The 18,151-nt window shown below is 31.3% G+C and overlaps 1 protein-coding gene across 1 annotated transcript; it reads left to right on the plus strand.

Moving 5' to 3' along the window:
• Positions 1-7,439: 7,439 nt before the first annotated feature.
• LOC145333416 (uncharacterized) lies at positions 7,440-17,342 on the plus strand. Its single transcript, XM_080178534.1, has 17 exons — positions 7,440-7,568; positions 7,965-8,044; positions 8,410-8,489; positions 9,267-9,376; positions 9,696-9,789; positions 10,597-10,649; positions 11,300-11,378; positions 11,609-11,637; positions 11,831-11,910; positions 12,490-12,546; positions 12,967-13,035; positions 13,359-13,451; positions 13,783-13,857; positions 14,203-14,277; positions 14,674-14,778; positions 15,579-15,666; positions 16,984-17,342. The coding sequence occupies exons 1-17, from the start codon at positions 7,447-7,449 to the stop codon at positions 17,066-17,068; spliced, it is 1,374 nt and encodes a 457-aa protein (XP_080034660.1). The 5' UTR covers positions 7,440-7,446; the 3' UTR covers positions 17,069-17,342.
• Positions 17,343-18,151: the final 809 nt, after the last annotated feature.

The raw sequence follows: 18,151 nt of genomic DNA on the forward strand, positions 1-18,151 counted from the left end.
TCAAAAGTGACCTTTGCTACTTTTTTTTGCGAAATTTATCCTGTTGATAGCTGTAATATTTTATTAATAGAAACACCTTGAAATTTTATGAAACAAAATATACATTAAATACTTTTTTTGGTATTTGTCTAATTAAAATTACACACAAGGGCGTCCATCTTTTAAGTTATTATTTTGGCTCCCATCCTCCTACTTTGAATAAAGAGCCCCTAGATTTTGGAGGTGCAGTCGCTATCCTTATTTAAAAGTAACATGATCTTGGTATGTCTGTCTGTACCGAAGGACTTCGCTAACCACTGAACCGACATGGTTCTGCTTTATTTATAAAGTGTAACTTAAAAAAAAATGAAATTCTTTCTTGTTTTAAATAAAAACTAAAAATGACCCCCTAAAAAATTCACCACTTTTCCTTAAGTGCCCCTAGAGGCCTTTAGGAGGTGTGGCCTTAAAATTATCTGTATTAATAAAAGTCAATTAAAGTCTTTTTAGTACGCCCTTCCTGATTTAGTTTTTGCTAACAATATTAAAATTTAAATTTGTCATTTACTAAGGCAACAGACAAGAAAATATTGCATGATAGTGTACATCATAGCATATACAAATGTCCATATAAAATAGTATTAATCAATGGCATACAATAATCTTTATATAAAAGTAACATAATGTGTTTATGTCTATTTGTGATATAATCTGATAACATTTCCCTCCCCCCCCCCCTTAAAAAGATTTTCTATATATTTTCTTTAGATTAAAATCTAAGGTGGTTATAACTCCCCACCTCATCCCTTTGATTTTTAAAATATGCTATTTTTTGTTTTCTTTATTTTATAAATATATATGACTTTTTAATAAAAGCTAACATAAAAATAAGAAAAATGTCATATGGCTTACGGTGGCTTCGTATTAGTGAGACTGACGGGGGCTAGGACTGCGGCTGCGGCTAGGATGGCTTAGGCTAGGCGTGGTTTAAAGAGCAGCTGAATATGTGGTTATTTCTATCCAGGATCGAATCTAAAGTGATAAGACAATATCCGATAAATTGATGAACATCCCCTATATTGATGCGCAAAATTGATTTAAATTAGAGTCAAATTTGATAACCAAATCTATTATTTTAGATTTTTTTAAAAAGAATAAAAAAAAAATTTTGCCCCCCCCCCCTCATTTTTATTTTAGGTTCAAATTTTTTTTAGGGGAGTTATTTTTTTCTAGGAGCGATTTCTTTAGGGAGGGTGGTGGTACCCTCCTCCAAAATAGTTATAAACCTTCCCAGGACCTATGAGAAGCTATCCTGTGAAGGAGAGCCCGATCGGTTCAGCAGTTTGGTACACACAGACAAACAGACATCATGTTACTTTATTATAAGGATAGACATACATACAGACAAAGTTACTCTTAGAGGACATAAATACCAACATAAAGCAGAAACAATTATGCCTATTTAAACTAGCAACAGCATATGTAGCAAAATAGTTTGCTTTATCAAGTTCAAAATAAACACAACTATTTTGTTGGGAGCGTAGCTACTTTTTAATCCATTATAACATTAACAAGATTTTCGTCTTTTTGAATCAAAAATCACGTTAACCGCTGGACGTTTACGATGAAAATTCTTATCAGTCCCGTAACATTTATATCTATTTATTAAGGAGGGAACCTAAAACAATATTTTTTTCTTTCCATTTTAAACTTATAGTTAGATATCTTTTTTAAATTTTAAAATCCTTATAAAAATAAAAGGCTCCATTATTCAAACTTAATTATAAGATAGCTTCGCATATAAAATAGCTTCACATATAAAATTATTTAGAGTTAATCTAAATGAAAAATAGGTTTTTTAGTCTAGAAAAAATGCTATTAGCATATGTTATAAAAACTCACATACACCATAGTAAAAAGTTAATTTTATTCAGACACTCATATATATAAAACAAGGATTATACAATCCATAAAAGCGAAGCTCTAAATCGGCACAAACGAACATCAACACTCCTAGAGTGTCAGAACTGAAAATTTAGAATGTAAATGTATAAAAGGCAAAACAAATATGTAAGTAACGTTAAAACACATAAGAATGTTTAGGGACATACTTACATCTTTAGTGCTTGATTATAGAGATGCTTCGCTTATAAAATTAAACTTTGTTTTCCTAGGAAACAATATCAAAATATGATTCTTATTGATTTGAAAATTTTGTTTTAGTTAACCAATTTCAAACTATTGCAATAATTAGATGTTTTCTTGAGTTGCATAACCGAAAAGAGGCAAATTATTCTATTGATATAGTTCAACAGCTAACAAAAATAGTTGTTGAACCTATAAAGATATTTATGGATTAAATACACTGAATAAAGTTGTTGCATATTTTACAATTTCATGTTATAAAACAATAAACTTCTAAGGTTAATGAGTTTGAAATATTTCTAGCTTATTTAAAGTTATACGTATATATACTATACTGGTTTCATAATAGGTGTTTTAATGAACCTTGATTGGGTTGTACAAAATAGCAATGTTCAAGCATTTCTACTAATAGATTTGATATATATGATTCTAGTTTTGTTAATCATATCTCAATTTGTCATTAACTGTCTTATCCCTTTTGATCCCTGTATTAACATAATTTTTAATTCGCCCTAGCCTGAGAAACCTTTGAAAATCTCTATAAAGAATCTTTATTATACAATTCTAAATTCATATTCTACAACTGACTTTGGTTAAATTTCTTTTATACGACTTTAATTACGTTCATAAAACACAAGATATTTATTTAATTGGATTCATTTTCTAGCTAATATATAAAAAAATACGTTGAAGAAAAATTTTTTGTTGTTGACTTTGTTTTTACAAAATAGAAAGAAGTAACCTAAAATGATTGAAAACAAACAAACAAACGTTTACATAATTTTAATCTGTTGTGGGGATAATTTTGTTTATCATAATTGGGGTTGAGCATAAATCTGACGTCCATAAACCCCATAAAATCCCTACCGTAAATAAAATGATTTTAATAGTTTAATATAAACTGTTTATTATGCTTCATATTTAAGCAGTCATTCTTGTTTAATTGCCACTCCAAGGCAATAAAACGGTTATTTTATTTACATAAAAGGTTTTTTTAATGATTCAGACATAAAGAATTTATTTTTATTGCCATATAGACGGTCCTTTTATATACCTTCCTTATTATCATTGTGGCTTTTAACTCTATTTAAAGTTTTATATTATCACGTGAGACAGAGGGCCGCGATAATAGTTATAGCCGCATCGTATTATAAACAGCTTTCCGTGGATATAAAATGTACAATTATAAGATTAAAACCATTTTTTTTCCCGAGATGCCAAAGGCACGGACTAAAAAATCTGGTTGTAATCTTATGATTGTACATTTTTATATTCGTAGAAAACTGGATGTAATACGATGCTAGACATAGTTTTTTCGTATTGATGAGAACCGGTTCTAATCCACCAGTTTCGAATGAATACGAGAAAAATCATTCTTGGATTAAAGATTAGTAGTTTGATTTCAAGTACAATTTGGTTAAGCATAAATTTACTCCCGAATTATAATAAACAAAACTACCATTTTTATTGATTGAATTATTGGAGGAAAAGTTTAAACCATGTTACTTGCTTGTACAACCCAATCATGATGTAACTTAAATGTTGTTTAAATTCTGAATTACATAATTATTACCATAATTGTCCTTTCCCTCCATACAATAATATGTATACACCACAAATTTATAATAAATCAATTTTAAATACTGTTATGATAAGAATATGCTTTCTCTTCTACCCGTTAATTACTTAATTGTTTTTTAATCTTTCATAAGTAGAATGTAACAAGAAGGTAGCGAAGCACCAAAAAAATCATCGATGGACGAACAGACAAAGGGAGTTATAGAGCAGATATTCAATTTACAAAAAAAAGGAAAAAGAAATCGAATGAATATGCAAAAATATACAGGGAAAATCACGAAACCTTTATAACAAAATAAGTATTTATGTATTTTGAAGCATTAACGACAGGCAGACGGACAAAACAATGTATAGACTAATTGAGACAAGGTTACAAGAATCTTCACTGAAAAAAAAATATGATAATTAAGAACTAAGATAGACAGCTGAGAAAATCTGTCCATAGCGTTATGGACTGACTGACGGACAGACAAAGTGAATTAAATAGTATCTTCGCTATATATTTGAATGTTAAAGTTTTATAAACTCGGTCATTCATACGTTGGTATGGCTTTCTGTAGAGACATTTATTAAATCGGGCGTGTTCTATTTCTTCCACCAAGAATTATAATTCAACTGGGGGTGATTATTAATTTATCATCCGTTGTCTTATCCCTGCGCGCATAATTGACAACAAACACGCGAATTGTTATAAACTTGAAAAGGAGGCAAACAAATCTGAAAATTTCAACTGTTAATACAATATATACCATTTAATATACTAGAACCGACTGACGGATGAATACACTTTAGTTATATAGAAAAGCTGCGCTACAAAATATGTATGTATTCTAAATAAACATTGAAAACCAATGATGCTTGCAAAAAATGTAAACATATCTACAACCACAACTTTTTATAAACATCATTCTTATTTTTGCAATAAATTGACAACAAAAATTGCATATGTATTTTAGTGACGTAGCAATGACATAACTAGAGTATGTCCGTCCGTTATTTAGTCCTGGTAATTCAAAGGCATTTACTTTGTCTTGTACTAGTGGCTATGCCCCTAGAGGTAGGAATAGGGAGGTGGGGGGGGGGGGGGTTGATCCTTTTAATTTTAGTTTTAAATGAAAAAAATAAAAAAATATCTTTCTCTGGAGTTTATAGGAGAACCAGTTTATCAGTTTGTGAGATCCTTTCCAATGAAAGTGACAAACACACAGACAGACTGCCGGATACTTTTACATGAGTATGATTTTTTTTACTGACTTTAAAGATTTATAAATTGCTTTGTATAAGCTAGTTCGAATGTTGATTTGAGCGATACATTTTGAGATTTTACTGATTTACTTTTTAAAAATTTTAAATTACTAATTGTCCAATGTTTTCATACTCTTACAAATCTTATGGACATAATAGTCCTAGTTAAAACAAAAGTTAAGGAGATGGCGCAAAAAAGTTTGTTTTATCAATAATGATGTTATTAAGTTCTTAGAATAAATAGTGAAACAAGGATGAAAATTGCAAATAAAGTACCAGATTTTTGCACATTGTTACACTATTATTTGCATTTTTTCGCAGATGTTAAAATGAAAAATTGTAGGATTTAAAACAGTTGTCTGTGATACGATGCTATACATGATTTTCAGTATGTCTGACAACCGGCGGATTTCAAGTCATTTTGGATATAAATTAATATGTCATTTGAAAGCTTTTAAGTTAAGCTTGAAATAAATCAAATTGGAACAAAGCACATACAAAATACTAAGGAGAAGTTTTGATATTAAAATATTCAAAATAAAAAAAGAAAATTCTTATTTTTCAAATAATGATATCAACCCTAGTTGCATAGAAGGCGATGAACTAAAGAAATAATCATGAAATTATATAAAAATAAGAAGAGAAAATTTATCAGATGTTAATACAATTTAGTAAAATTGTTAGATATTCTAAATCCAACAAGAATATTTTTGCGCAGCAATAACAAGCTATTTTAATTGTATATATTTAGATTCAGAACAGCAAACTGTTAGAATATGTATAAAATGATTTTAAAAATATTCATGCAAGCCAAATTCATACAAATATCATTATCATATCTTTCAAAAGCCCAGATTTAAGGCTATTTTTCTGTCAACATCCATCCATCCAACAATGCAACAAATATTGGGCGCTTGTGATTTGTATTTTTGTTGACATACAATCCCAAATGTACTTTGATACAAGATAGAAACACTTAAATTTCCACTTGAAGTGCGCTATGCAAACAAAATATGTAAAGGATTTAGGGATTAAGGGATCAAAGATACAGACAATTTAAGTTTGTATTGCTATTTTTGTTTTCTATTCAAATAATTATATTTAGTTTCCTTCAAAGTGTCTGTTGAACAATGTACTCCCTTGCCTTATTAAAATAAATTAAAATTACGAAGGGGGGAGGGGGGGGAGGTGTAGTTTTACGTTTGTTTGTTTATTACATCCAAAAAATATTTTCCCTAAAAATAACATATTATTGTGCTATTTAAAAAAAACAGCAAATTTTGTCACGGAAGCTTTCATACAATTAAATAAGTAGCAAAAAACTTTAAGGAGTTGGGGATATATGCATAGACGTCCAAGCTTTTTTTTTGGGGGGGGGGTAATTCGTATTAAGGGGGGGGGGTTAAATTTAGTTTACCCCCGGGGTAAAATTTTTGGTGGGGTACATCCATTTCGGCACCCCCAGGGTAGGGGTAGATTTTAAATGGGGGGGGGGGGGTAATCGCCCCATTACCTCCCCCTAAGTGTAAATTCATAAATCCCTCTGTCCCTGACCTAAAATACTATAATAGTAAAACATATAAATATTTGAATTGTTCCAAACAATTAGCCACCAAGTTCATGGCAACACAACTTAAAGAAAGATTTTTTTTTGTTTTTCATTAACAAATAAAGTTTTGAATAATTGTTCAGGCAATCCTATTATATAAAGTAGTAAGCGTTTTTTGTCTGTCCCGAGGGATCTCACTAACCGCTGAACCGATATTGTTCTCCTTTACAGGGAAGCTTCTTATAGGTTCTGGGAAGGTTTTAAACTATTTTTTGAGAGGGTGTCTTCACCCCCCTCCCCCCAAAAAATATTTTTTTTTATTCTTTTGAAACTCAAATTTAATATGGGATGAAGCCGACTTTTCCCCCTCCTAAATTAAGTGCCCCTAGAGGCTTCTAGGGGCGTAGCCGCTAGTGATGAATAAAGGAAGGGTTATTTAAGGTTATGCAATGTTTACTTTATATTACAACTAGCGGATGCGCCATAGCATTTAGAGGCTCTGTATTCGTAGAGGTAGAGACAGGGGAGAAAATAGTCTGAAACCATCCTAAAGCTTATATGAAGCTTTCCTTAAAAGGGAAAACTCAGAGACAGCTTAAAGTGGAACCAAAAAACGACGTCATACAATAAAGTTGACCAATGAGAGGCCTGTTTACACTGTAACTGACCAATTGAAAATATATACTTGCCTGCCTCTCATTGGTTATTTCAACGTATGACGTCATTTTTTTGGTGCCACTTTGTCTCAAAATGTCATCGGTTCAGCAGTGATTGAAATCTTAAGCTTCAAACAAAAAAAAATCTTACTACTTTATATAAGAGGATAGGATTACGTTTTTCTTCGATAGAATAAAGACCACATACCGTTACTTTTTTATGCTTGTTTTTGGCTAGGTGTTGGGAGTCTAATGGCTATTTTGATAATAATTTTATTTTCAGATAATGACATAATGTTCCAGCAATCTTTCCTCACCTTTTCCTTGACCTTCCTGGCCACTCCGGTCATCCTGGCCACCCTCCTACCATCCTCCCTCGCCATCAACAACAATATCTACAATGACAGAGTTCTGAAGTATAACATTATTCATAAATTCTTTCAGTTAAAGAAAAATTGTCTTCAATTTTATTTGCTATTTCACCAGTCATTTATTAGTCAATTTATTATCCAGTAGGAATAAAGGGGATAGTGTAAAGGGGGGGGGGGAATCTCTTTTCAGGTGTCTAAAAAAATCAGCCATGTGACGTCATAAAGATGAGGGATGAGAGTAGAAGCGGGAAAGAAAACCCATAAAAGATGAATTATACCTCATTTTTATGACGATACATGGCTAATTTTTTAGACAATTTGTAAAGCTTCCTTTTCAGCCCGCTACAACTTTCATGTTATTGGAGAACATGAAAGTCTCTTGTAAGATCCAAGTAATAATAAATCAATTGTACACAGATTACATTATCATTTTTGTTTTAGATACAGATCCCTTTTGACTGGAGAAAATGTGATACTGAAGAAGCCCATCTTTAGAGAACTAGTTGATACTTCATGTTTAGGTAACGCTTTTGTTTGTGAGTCTTAAATACAATGGTTTGAGGTTTTTAGATTCTCTATCTTGTTTAGATACAAATAGTTTTCTTTTAAATATGGAGATTTTTAATTTCCCTGACACAAAATAGAAAGGTTTCGTGATTATATTTTGGCCATAGGGTTGTATTTCATAAGGCCTTCCTAATTCCAATTTAAAGGAAGGTGATGTAAGCCCTTGTCCCCCCCCCCCACTCTTCAAATTCTTTACGCTTAGGAGGCCGGTTAATACAACTAATGTTAAAACTGAAGAATGAACAATGTAGCAGATAAAAATCAAAATCAAAAGTTATTCTATTGTATTTGTAAAACTGTAATCTGATATTCTATTTAGCTGATGATGTTCACTGTGTACTTGAAAATGGAAACATCATCGATGCTTTCTTCTCAGTTATGTCTGCAGTAGATTGTCAGGTATGAAATAGAAGATGAAACAACTGTAGCTTGTCATATAGATTATTGGGAGGTGATACATGAGAATAAATAAATATTTGTGATGCTTTCTTCTAAGTTATGTATTCTGTAGATTGTCACGTGTTTTGTATATGTAGATAAGGTAAAATGTGAGAAGAAGAATAGTTATTTATCATATGACACATCGTATTATAGACAGCTTTCCATGGATGGTAAAAATTGAAAATTATAGAATTAAAACCAGTTTTGTTAACCCCGAGTGACCGAAGGTCCGGGCTAACAAAACTGATATTGATTTTATAATTTTTACTAAAATATTCGTGGAAAATTGTCAGTAATAGGATGCTATACATTTTTTATCTGTACGGCTAAGAACCGTTTCTAATCCAGCGGATATTTATCGGTTTCGAAGCCATACTAGCCAAAATATTATTTTCTTCTGTTATTTTCACTTTCTGTAAAGGATGTTAAAAAAAAATCTTAGGATCTATTATTTTTCTCGTATTCATTCGAAACCGATTCTAATTCGGTGGATTAGGACCGGTTATCATCAATACGAAAAAACTATGTCTAGCATTGTATTATATCCAGTTTTCTATGAATATAAAACCTAAAAAACTAGTTTTAATCTTATGATTGTACATTTTTATATCCGCGGAAAGCCGTTTATAATACGATGCAAGAAATAACTAGTATTGCCCTTTTTCTAGTGTAGATTGATAGGGAGCCATGAAATATTGCCCATTCAGATCCTTTTTGCCAAGCGCTCTTATTTAGTACACATGTGCGAACACAGTGCAGAATTGTCGGGCTTTCACATGGTTTGGAGACCAACATCCCATTTTCCCTAACTCATGCTTCCTGTTTACTGGATGCTCTAAAGTCAGGTATACATATTTTGTAATTCTTATGACGGCTACGCCCCTAGAGGTCTTTAGTGGCATTTTATCGATTGGTGATATCAAATTGTCAAAAATATAAGTTTATGAATAAAAAGTAAAATTAGTACAGCGGCTAGCGAAATTTTATATAGAAACAAATAGACATTCTACCTTATATGTAGGGAAATATTAATATACAAAATCTAGTAAATCTTTTTAAGGGGTTTCCTTTCCCATTTCTCCTCTCATCCGTCCCTTTAATACGTATTTTTATAACGTCACACATGACAATTCCGCATATCCAATATCAAATCTTTTTTTCAAGAAAATCTGAAGGCACAGTATCAGGACCTGTGACATGTAACTGTGGCTCCAAGTCAGCCTGTCAAGGTGTTAAAGGAAACTTTGTCAAATTTATGGTAAACTATTATCATTTTTACATAAATTAATTTATTTGGCCCTTAGCGTCAAAGTGCCTAATCAAGCACAAAATTTTGTTAAAAATTTAAATTAGGGGATAGTTTTCCTTTTGTTTCTTTTTTGTTTTTGTAGGAAATATAAAATATGCGAGAAAAAAATCATTTAAGTAGCAAAACTACTCTATGTAATATATTCTTTGTTGGACTTTAATCTGGTCTTCTTTTCATTTTTTTCCATAGTGCCTTCATCGATTTTAATAACTTTTCTCGTATTCATTTGAATCCGGTGGATAGGAACCGGTTCTCATGAATACGAAAAAACTATGTCTAGCATCGTATTATATCCAGTTTTCTACGAATATAGAAATGTACAATCATAAGATTAAAACTAGTTTATTTAGCCGGTGCCTTCGGCACCACGGGGCTAAAAAAAACTAGTTTTAATCTTATAATTGTACATTCTATATCCGCGGAAAGCCGTTTATAATACGATACGAGAAATAACTATTCAGTGTTTTCCCTTCAAATTTCCTTGTGAGCATAGAAATCCCTAAACCCTTAATTTTAAAACCCAATATAACCTAACTTAACCTTACCTGAATATAAACACAAACACATGGAAAACTACATCCTCTAATTTTACACTTTGAGGAAAACCTTCCACTTCTCACATTTAGCTTACTTTTCCCATAATTTAATGTTTCACAATGCTAATGTTTTACTTTGAATCATCCTTGTTAAAGTAGAAAATATGAAATAATATTTATATATATTTTTATCTAATTGCAAACCATTCTTTATATTTAGGAAAATGTAGGAGAGGAAGACACATGCAGAATGTCATGCAAAGATAGTACAAAGTAATTAGAGTTATTTATCGCTTTGTATTATAGACAGATTTCTGCAGATATTAAAATAAAAACAAATATTAGATTAAAACCAGTCTTAATAGCCTCGAAGGGTTAAAGGCCCGGGCTAACAAAACTGTTATAAATTTATTATTTTAATTTTAATATTCGTGGCAAATTGTCTATAATACGATATATAATTTTTCAGTAATGCAGAGAACCGGTTCTAATCCAGCGAATAGTAATCGGTTTTGAAGCCATACTGGAAAATACCATATTTTTATTACCAAACTAGGACAATAAATGTCCATATAAAGCACAGCTAATGTAATGGGAAAAATAATTAAAGTTTGGGGAGCAGAGCTAATAAAGAAAATAGGATATAATGATACACAACTGTCAATGGTAAAAAGGTCAATTTATCTAAAACTTTTTTTTGCAAAAAACTCTTTGCAAAAACAAGTTTCGGTAATATCCTCCGACAGAACTATAAACTCTGGCTGCAGCGCTCGGCTCCCTAGCCTATAACCTAACCTTACCTAAAATAGTTGTTCTCTGTCGGGAGGGGGGGGGGGGGGATGTTATTCAAATTTTAAAAATTGAAAAATAAATTTCTGAGAGGATAACGCCCAAATTTTAAAATAATTCTTATGAAATTTTAGATGTAAGTTTTACACCTGGTTTGGACCTGATAATAGAATATTTGCTGGTTACTGTTTCTTATTCAGCTCCTGTGATAAGGTAGGCAATTCCATAGTCCTTATATAAAAGTGGCAGGATGTGTGTGTTTGTCTGTTAGTTTGCTTCTATTTACTGGTGATCTTCTTATATGCCTAATGAAGGTTTTAAACCTAAAAAAAATCTCCACTCAAAATCTCATTTACTTTATCTTTTATTATTAACACTTTTTGGTGCTTTTGCTTTCATATAAAATAGTATTTTATATCATTTATATTAATAAATACTTTCAGAGTTCTTGTAACTGTAAAGACTGTCATAGGTAAGACTATTTTAACATTCTATTACAATTTTCATTTCCTTATTTTAAACTTTAGATGCTTTGTTCCAAGCCTCAAATGGCATCTCTCCTAAAGAAGTTTTAAAAGTTCTTTTAAAATATTTTGTAAATTACAAACATTTTAAAATACATTTATTTACATATCACAAATAATTTCAATCATTAATATTTTCAGTGGTCCTCCATCCTGTTTTGAATATGAGCTAATAGAAGATCCTGTAACAACCTCTGAAATACAAGAGGATGATATTCCAGGTATAAACTATATTAATACTAATAGAAGATCCTGTAACAACCTCTGAAATACAAGAGGATGATACTCCAGGTATAAACTATAGTAATAATAATAGAAAATCATGTAACAACCTCTGAAATACAAGAGGATGATATTCCAGGTATAAACTATAGTAATAATAATAGAAAATCCTGTAACAACCTCTGAAATACAAGAGGATGATATTCCAGGTATAAACTATATTAACACTAATAGAAGATCCTGTAGCAACCTCTGAAATACAAGAGGATGATACTTCAGGTATTAAGTAGTCATAATATGATAAATCTGACTATGAAAACCTTTTCCAATGGTGGGGGGGGGGAGTAAAAGGCTAAGAAAAGGTCTTCACCTTCCTTGGTTTTTTTGTTATTAAATTAGATGCCTGCACAAATATGTAAATTTTGATGAGAAAAAAATGGTTTTATTAATCCTGTACGTTTTTCAGCTATAATATATCCCTTGTCCAGTGAGGGGAGCTTCCCCTGCCCCATTATAAAGTGTGCTTATTAAATTGGCTAGAGTTCAATTACAAACATTGTATGACATTTTTATTTTAGGCGATAACTTGATTGATCCTGTTGATCCCTTGTTCCCCAATTTATCACCAACTCCAGGTATCAACTTATTATATGAAGCGGGTCAAGTGCTATTTATGGTGAAATATTGCTGGTGACAAATGCTTCCGGGTTCCTGGAGCCAGCAGCACAAATATTCCCTTAAATCCTAGGTTCCGGTATTAGTTCTTGTAATGCTAGATCCAGGAACATTGTAATAATCCTAAGAATCAGGAAGCAATATTTCACAATGAACTGCACATGATCAAGTTAAACTTCTCTATATGTAACATTGAGGCAACTTTAAGAATTTTTATTCAGAAGGTCTTAATTACAATGTAAATATCAGAATAATTTACATTTATAGAAACATATTGTTTTAAAGTAAAAACTTTGAATCAAATAATTTTATCATTTAGATTCAAAGAAAAATGGCAGATTCCAATTCATTGAAACCAATTTCATTATTTGATTTTGTAGGACCAGCCCCAGTTCTAATAGGTGGTTCTATACCAGAGATACCAGAAAGCATGCCAAGTGGAGACTTATCAGGGATGTTGCTCAAATATTTTAAACTAACGACTATGCCTTTAGAGGTCTCTAGGGGAACTTGAGGTGGAGTAGTAGAAGTCAACATTCCCCCATTTTTTAATTTTAGTTTTAAAATTAAAGTAAACAAAATTTGGGTGGGGGTTATTTTTTCTCCCGGGAGAGTGGTGGTACTCTTCCCTAAATTTCCCAGGACTTATGAATAGCTACCATGTAAAGGAGAACAATATAGGTTCAGCGGTTAGTGACCTCAATGGGTCAATTAAAGTAAATGGAAATGCTAATTTGTTAATTTTATTTTGTAAATTTGAGCTGGAACTTACCAGGAGGAGTTGATGCCATATCTGCTTCTTTAGAGGGTGGAAACAAGGATGAACTTATGCTTAACGTGGAGAGCTCACCTGTTGATGGCTCAGGTAAGAATACTTAAAGAAAAAATTTTTTATAAAAGAAATAATTTTCTATTTATTCCTTTTAAAATCTAGGTTTTTGTTAAACCTATTTTTTTTATAAATGTTTTTTTTTCAAAAGATGATTAAAATACTAATCCAAAAAATAACCTTAAAACATTTTAGAACATATAACATCTACTGTTTGTCTGTCTAGCGTTTGTGGCATCTACTGTTTGACGTTTCTAGGGTTTGACGTAGTACCAAGAAAACATTTAGTCCATTCAATCATATATCTTGATTGATTTATTGATTTTAAAAATGTCTCTGGCATAAAACTTTAAGTGATTTTATACAGGAAGCCTTCTAGGAGAAACAGGTATTCTGGGAGGAGGGGCCACAATCTCTGGGGGAGACAATAACATCCTTTCAGGTAATCTTTCATGTCCGCCAAAAAATTAAAACTACAAATAAATGTTTGGTGCTTTCCCTCAAACCCTTAAGGGAAAATTATACAATTCTTTCCCCAAGGGTCTTAACTGAAAAAAATAGACAGGGTCTTTTTTCACTGTCTATTTATTTACTTTAATTTTATGTGCACGAAACATTAAATTTACAGACAAATTGGTTTTTAGAGAAGCTTTGTTTCTGAATAGTTTTAAAGAGAGTTCCTTGTTATAATATACACTTTTTTCTTAATTTGTCAAACTTCTTACCTGATATTTAAAACATACAAAAACAAATCCTGCGGACATGATTGAAAATTTTTTTATTGAAGGCGGAACAAGTATCAGTGGTGATAGTACGCATGACATGATGCAAATGCTTGAAAATAATCTTGATGGGCTATCAGGTAAAATTCAGATTATTTATTAATTACATCGTATTATAGACAGCTTTTAGCGGATATTTAAAGGAAATATAATAAGATAAAAATCGAAGGCCCAGTCCAAAACAATTATTACTATTAATATTAATCTTATGGTTTTATTTTATTTTTGGAAAATTGTCTCTTATACGATGCTATACATAAGTTTTTAGTATGTCTAACAAGTTCTAATCCAGCGGATATTGATCGATTTTAAAGCCATACTTAAAAATCCCTTATGCTTTTAAAAGTAAATCTACATTTTTATTGATGTTTTCTTGGAAATAAACCTATATATGTATTCTTTTTATTTTTTTTCGGCTCACCGTGTATATGAACATCTACTTTTTATTTATCAAATCACTTATTATATCATCTTAGGTCAACTCTCCATTTTGCAACCTGGGGATGGGCTAACTTCGTCTATCAGCAGTTTATCACCAGATTTAAGTGAAATGGCTGGTGCTATTCTGGCTTTAAATCCAGGTATTTAATATTTTTTTTCTTGAAATATTTCCCACAAATAAAAAGCATCCAAAAAAAATAGTTTTATCTAAAGTTTATTTTATGACTTAATGTATGGATTTCTAAATGGGATTATTTCTTATGCTAAATGATTAATTAAGATGTAAGATTTACTTGTGAAGATTCACCTAACCATTAAGAATCTACTAAGACAGCTTTAAGTGCCTAATAAAAAATGACGTCATACAATAAAAATGACCAATGGCAGGCCAGTATACGTTTATATTGACCAATGGTAAAAATGTATACTACCAAAAAATTGGCCAATTGTATTGAATGACGACATTTCTTATTTGGCACTATGAGCTGCTTTGCATCTACTGTATCTACAGATGACCGTCAACCTGTTTTTTCCCTCTTTTGATAACGCTACTGTAAAAAAGCATCTATAATAATACATTCAAATGTAACATTACCCATCAAATTTTGTTTGTTTTCCAACTTTATACTTTACTGATATCCTTAAAATAAAGTAACAGGATCTCTGTCTGATTGTCTGTCTATCTGTGTGTACCGTAGAATTTCGCTATCCGCTGAATCGATATGGTTCTCTTTTAGCAGTGTAGCTTTTCATAGGTCCTGGAAAGGTTATAGCTATTATGGAGAAGGGTACCACCACCCTCCCAAGAGATATCGCAAAAAATATCTAATCCCATCTAACGGCGAAAAGTATTTTTGGTTAACATTTTACTTACCCTTAGAGGCCTCTAGGGCCGTAGCCGCTAGGGTAAAGATATTGTAATAATCTTTATTTTTTTTAGATGGAACATCAATGGATAAGTACCAAAGCGCTGTGGTGAACTACATGCCTGCTCTAAAATGGTTACTCGTTGTTATGGACCATCAAAGGCAGGACTATAAAGAATAACAATAACCCGCAACCGTGGCCTAACATATAGCGCATCCGCTCGTCGTCGGGGAGGTAATAGGTTCGAATATCGGCTTAACACCGCGTCATAACTAAAGACGTTAAAAATGGTTGCTATGTCAGGGGCACGACATTAATAGTTAGAGTAGAAGTGCCTTGGCCAATAAACAGGTGCAACTCATTACCATGCACAGTTAGAATTTCTCAGACAAAGGTCGTGCAATCAAAGGATTCGTTGCCCGTTGGATAATACTTTACCTAATATTATGTTATAATACTAAAGATCCTAAATTGGACCCTCAATAGATGCAGAAAATTTAGATGATCAACCCCTTAAAAGGATTCCAGGACAAAGGTAGGAGTCCCAAACGTCGGAGTGGACAAACACAGGAATGTCAAAATATTGATTTATTTAAGTATTTTTATAAAGGTTAGGTTAGGTTAAGATATGAATATACAAATAAGCCCCCCGCAGGGGTTAGGCATTTAAAAACCTATAAGATAGTTTCAAATAGGTTAGGTTAGGTTAAGTTTCTACTCCGACGTCTGCCCACTCCGACGTTTGGGACTCCTGCGTTTGTCCTAGGACCTTTAAAAGGACCAATAGGAACACAGTGTAGGAATAATCCTAACTAATTATTGGTACAAAACTTCAGTTATTTTTAATTGTATCCATTAAATTAGTCACCTTCAATTAGTTTAATTTACAGGATAAAGATTTGCTGAGGGTGTCCTATTCATCATCTAGGGTAACAAATCTAATGAACCCACTTAATGTATTGATAGCCACTAAAGTAGGGGTACATCAAAGGTCTTCTTTAGGTGTTCAAAATACATCTTGTTTTAACGTCTTACAGACAACTAAGCCTTCTAATGGGGGATTCACTATATTGAAATTAGACAAGCTAAAGTTTTTTTTCCAATATGACTTCCAAGCCAGACTTAAAAATTACCTGTCTTATCATAGTATAAATATTATTCCACGAAAAAAAATGAAAATCATAGAAATAATACCTGTTTTATTGGCCCGGGGCCGATGCTGTGAGTATTGGTGCAAAAAATGGGGACATGATTCCAGTGACGTCATACTTTTCTTTCCCGAAAAAGGGAAGGGGGGAAGAAAATCTCTTCAAAAGAGATGGGGAAAACCCCCTTTTCTCTCATCTCAATTTTTCTTCCCCCCTTCCCTTTTTCGGGAAAGAAAAATATGACGTCACTGGAATCATGTCCCCATTTTTTGCACCAATACTCACAGCATCCCCGGGGCCTACTAAATTATTCTTTATTCCTGTATAAAGAAAATTGGAAGAACAAGAACATACTGTGTCCAGATACAGAACTCCATTTAGACAAAACAAACATAATATCATCAAAAGGCATTAGTTAGATATTCTTTGTTGTATGTAACATAGTAAAATCTAAAATTAAGAATAAGATGAGTTTTAAGATATTTTTTTTATTAGCGGTTAAATGAAAGTAATTTAATCTTACTTCCAATACTTTTTTATTTTTCATTTTGAGGGAAGATAAATGTTTTTAACCAATTTTTTTGAAAATGCAATCAATCGAAAACTATACATACAGTATTTTAAAGTTAATGTTATTGTTATTTTTATTGTTAAATTTATATTTGTTAATAAATAAATTATATATTTTTCTTTGCTTTTGATTCTTTAACTAATGCTTTTTATTTTGGGTATGTCAGAATCATTTGCAAATTTTGTAAAAAAAAATTTGATTTAAAAGCTACTTCTGAATGCTGTCATCATTATTTTTTATTACAGAATTTTTTCAACATTTATTTGTATAATAATATATGAACATTAATGCAATATATAATAAAAGTAATATTTATGGATATAATATAGAATAATAATAAGTATACTCTTACAATATTTAAATAAATTTAAACAAAAAACTGTTTCAATAAACAAAATTAAAATTTTCTGCCATTCCACCCAATATTATGTCCCTATAATAGCGGAATAAAAATAGTCTGAAGTATAAATAAGAAAACTTTTATTGTCTGGAAAAAACTATTGAAATTAGGCCAAATCTTTACCCCTGAACAAAGTATTTATATAAAATTAAAGCCCTATAGTTTTATAAATCCATTAATTAGCGGGCTATTTGTAATTTTCCATGCTGTCATGTCATATCAACATAACTCGACTGGAATGTTCTATGACTTATTCAAAAAAAAATTCAACGTTATTTTTCATAAATTTTTTTTTATTAAATAATTCTATATTTAGGGTCTTTTGAAGCCAAATATTAAGTAGATTTCATCAAAAAAATATAAAATGCATAGTTAAATATTTATTTTTTGTATGGATTCTATTGCTTTTCGTGCATTATGAAAATAAGTGGAACTATTTAAATGTATACCTATGTGATCTTTGATAAGATAAGCATATTTTAAAGGAATCCAGCTGATATTAGTTTATACAACAGTATAAACTGGGT

This window comes from Acartia tonsa, chromosome 12, assembly GCF_053477335.1.
Source record: "Acartia tonsa isolate MP-2025a chromosome 12, ASM5347733v1, whole genome shotgun sequence".
In the NCBI taxonomy this organism is placed as follows: domain Eukaryota; kingdom Metazoa; phylum Arthropoda; class Copepoda; order Calanoida; family Acartiidae; genus Acartia; species Acartia tonsa.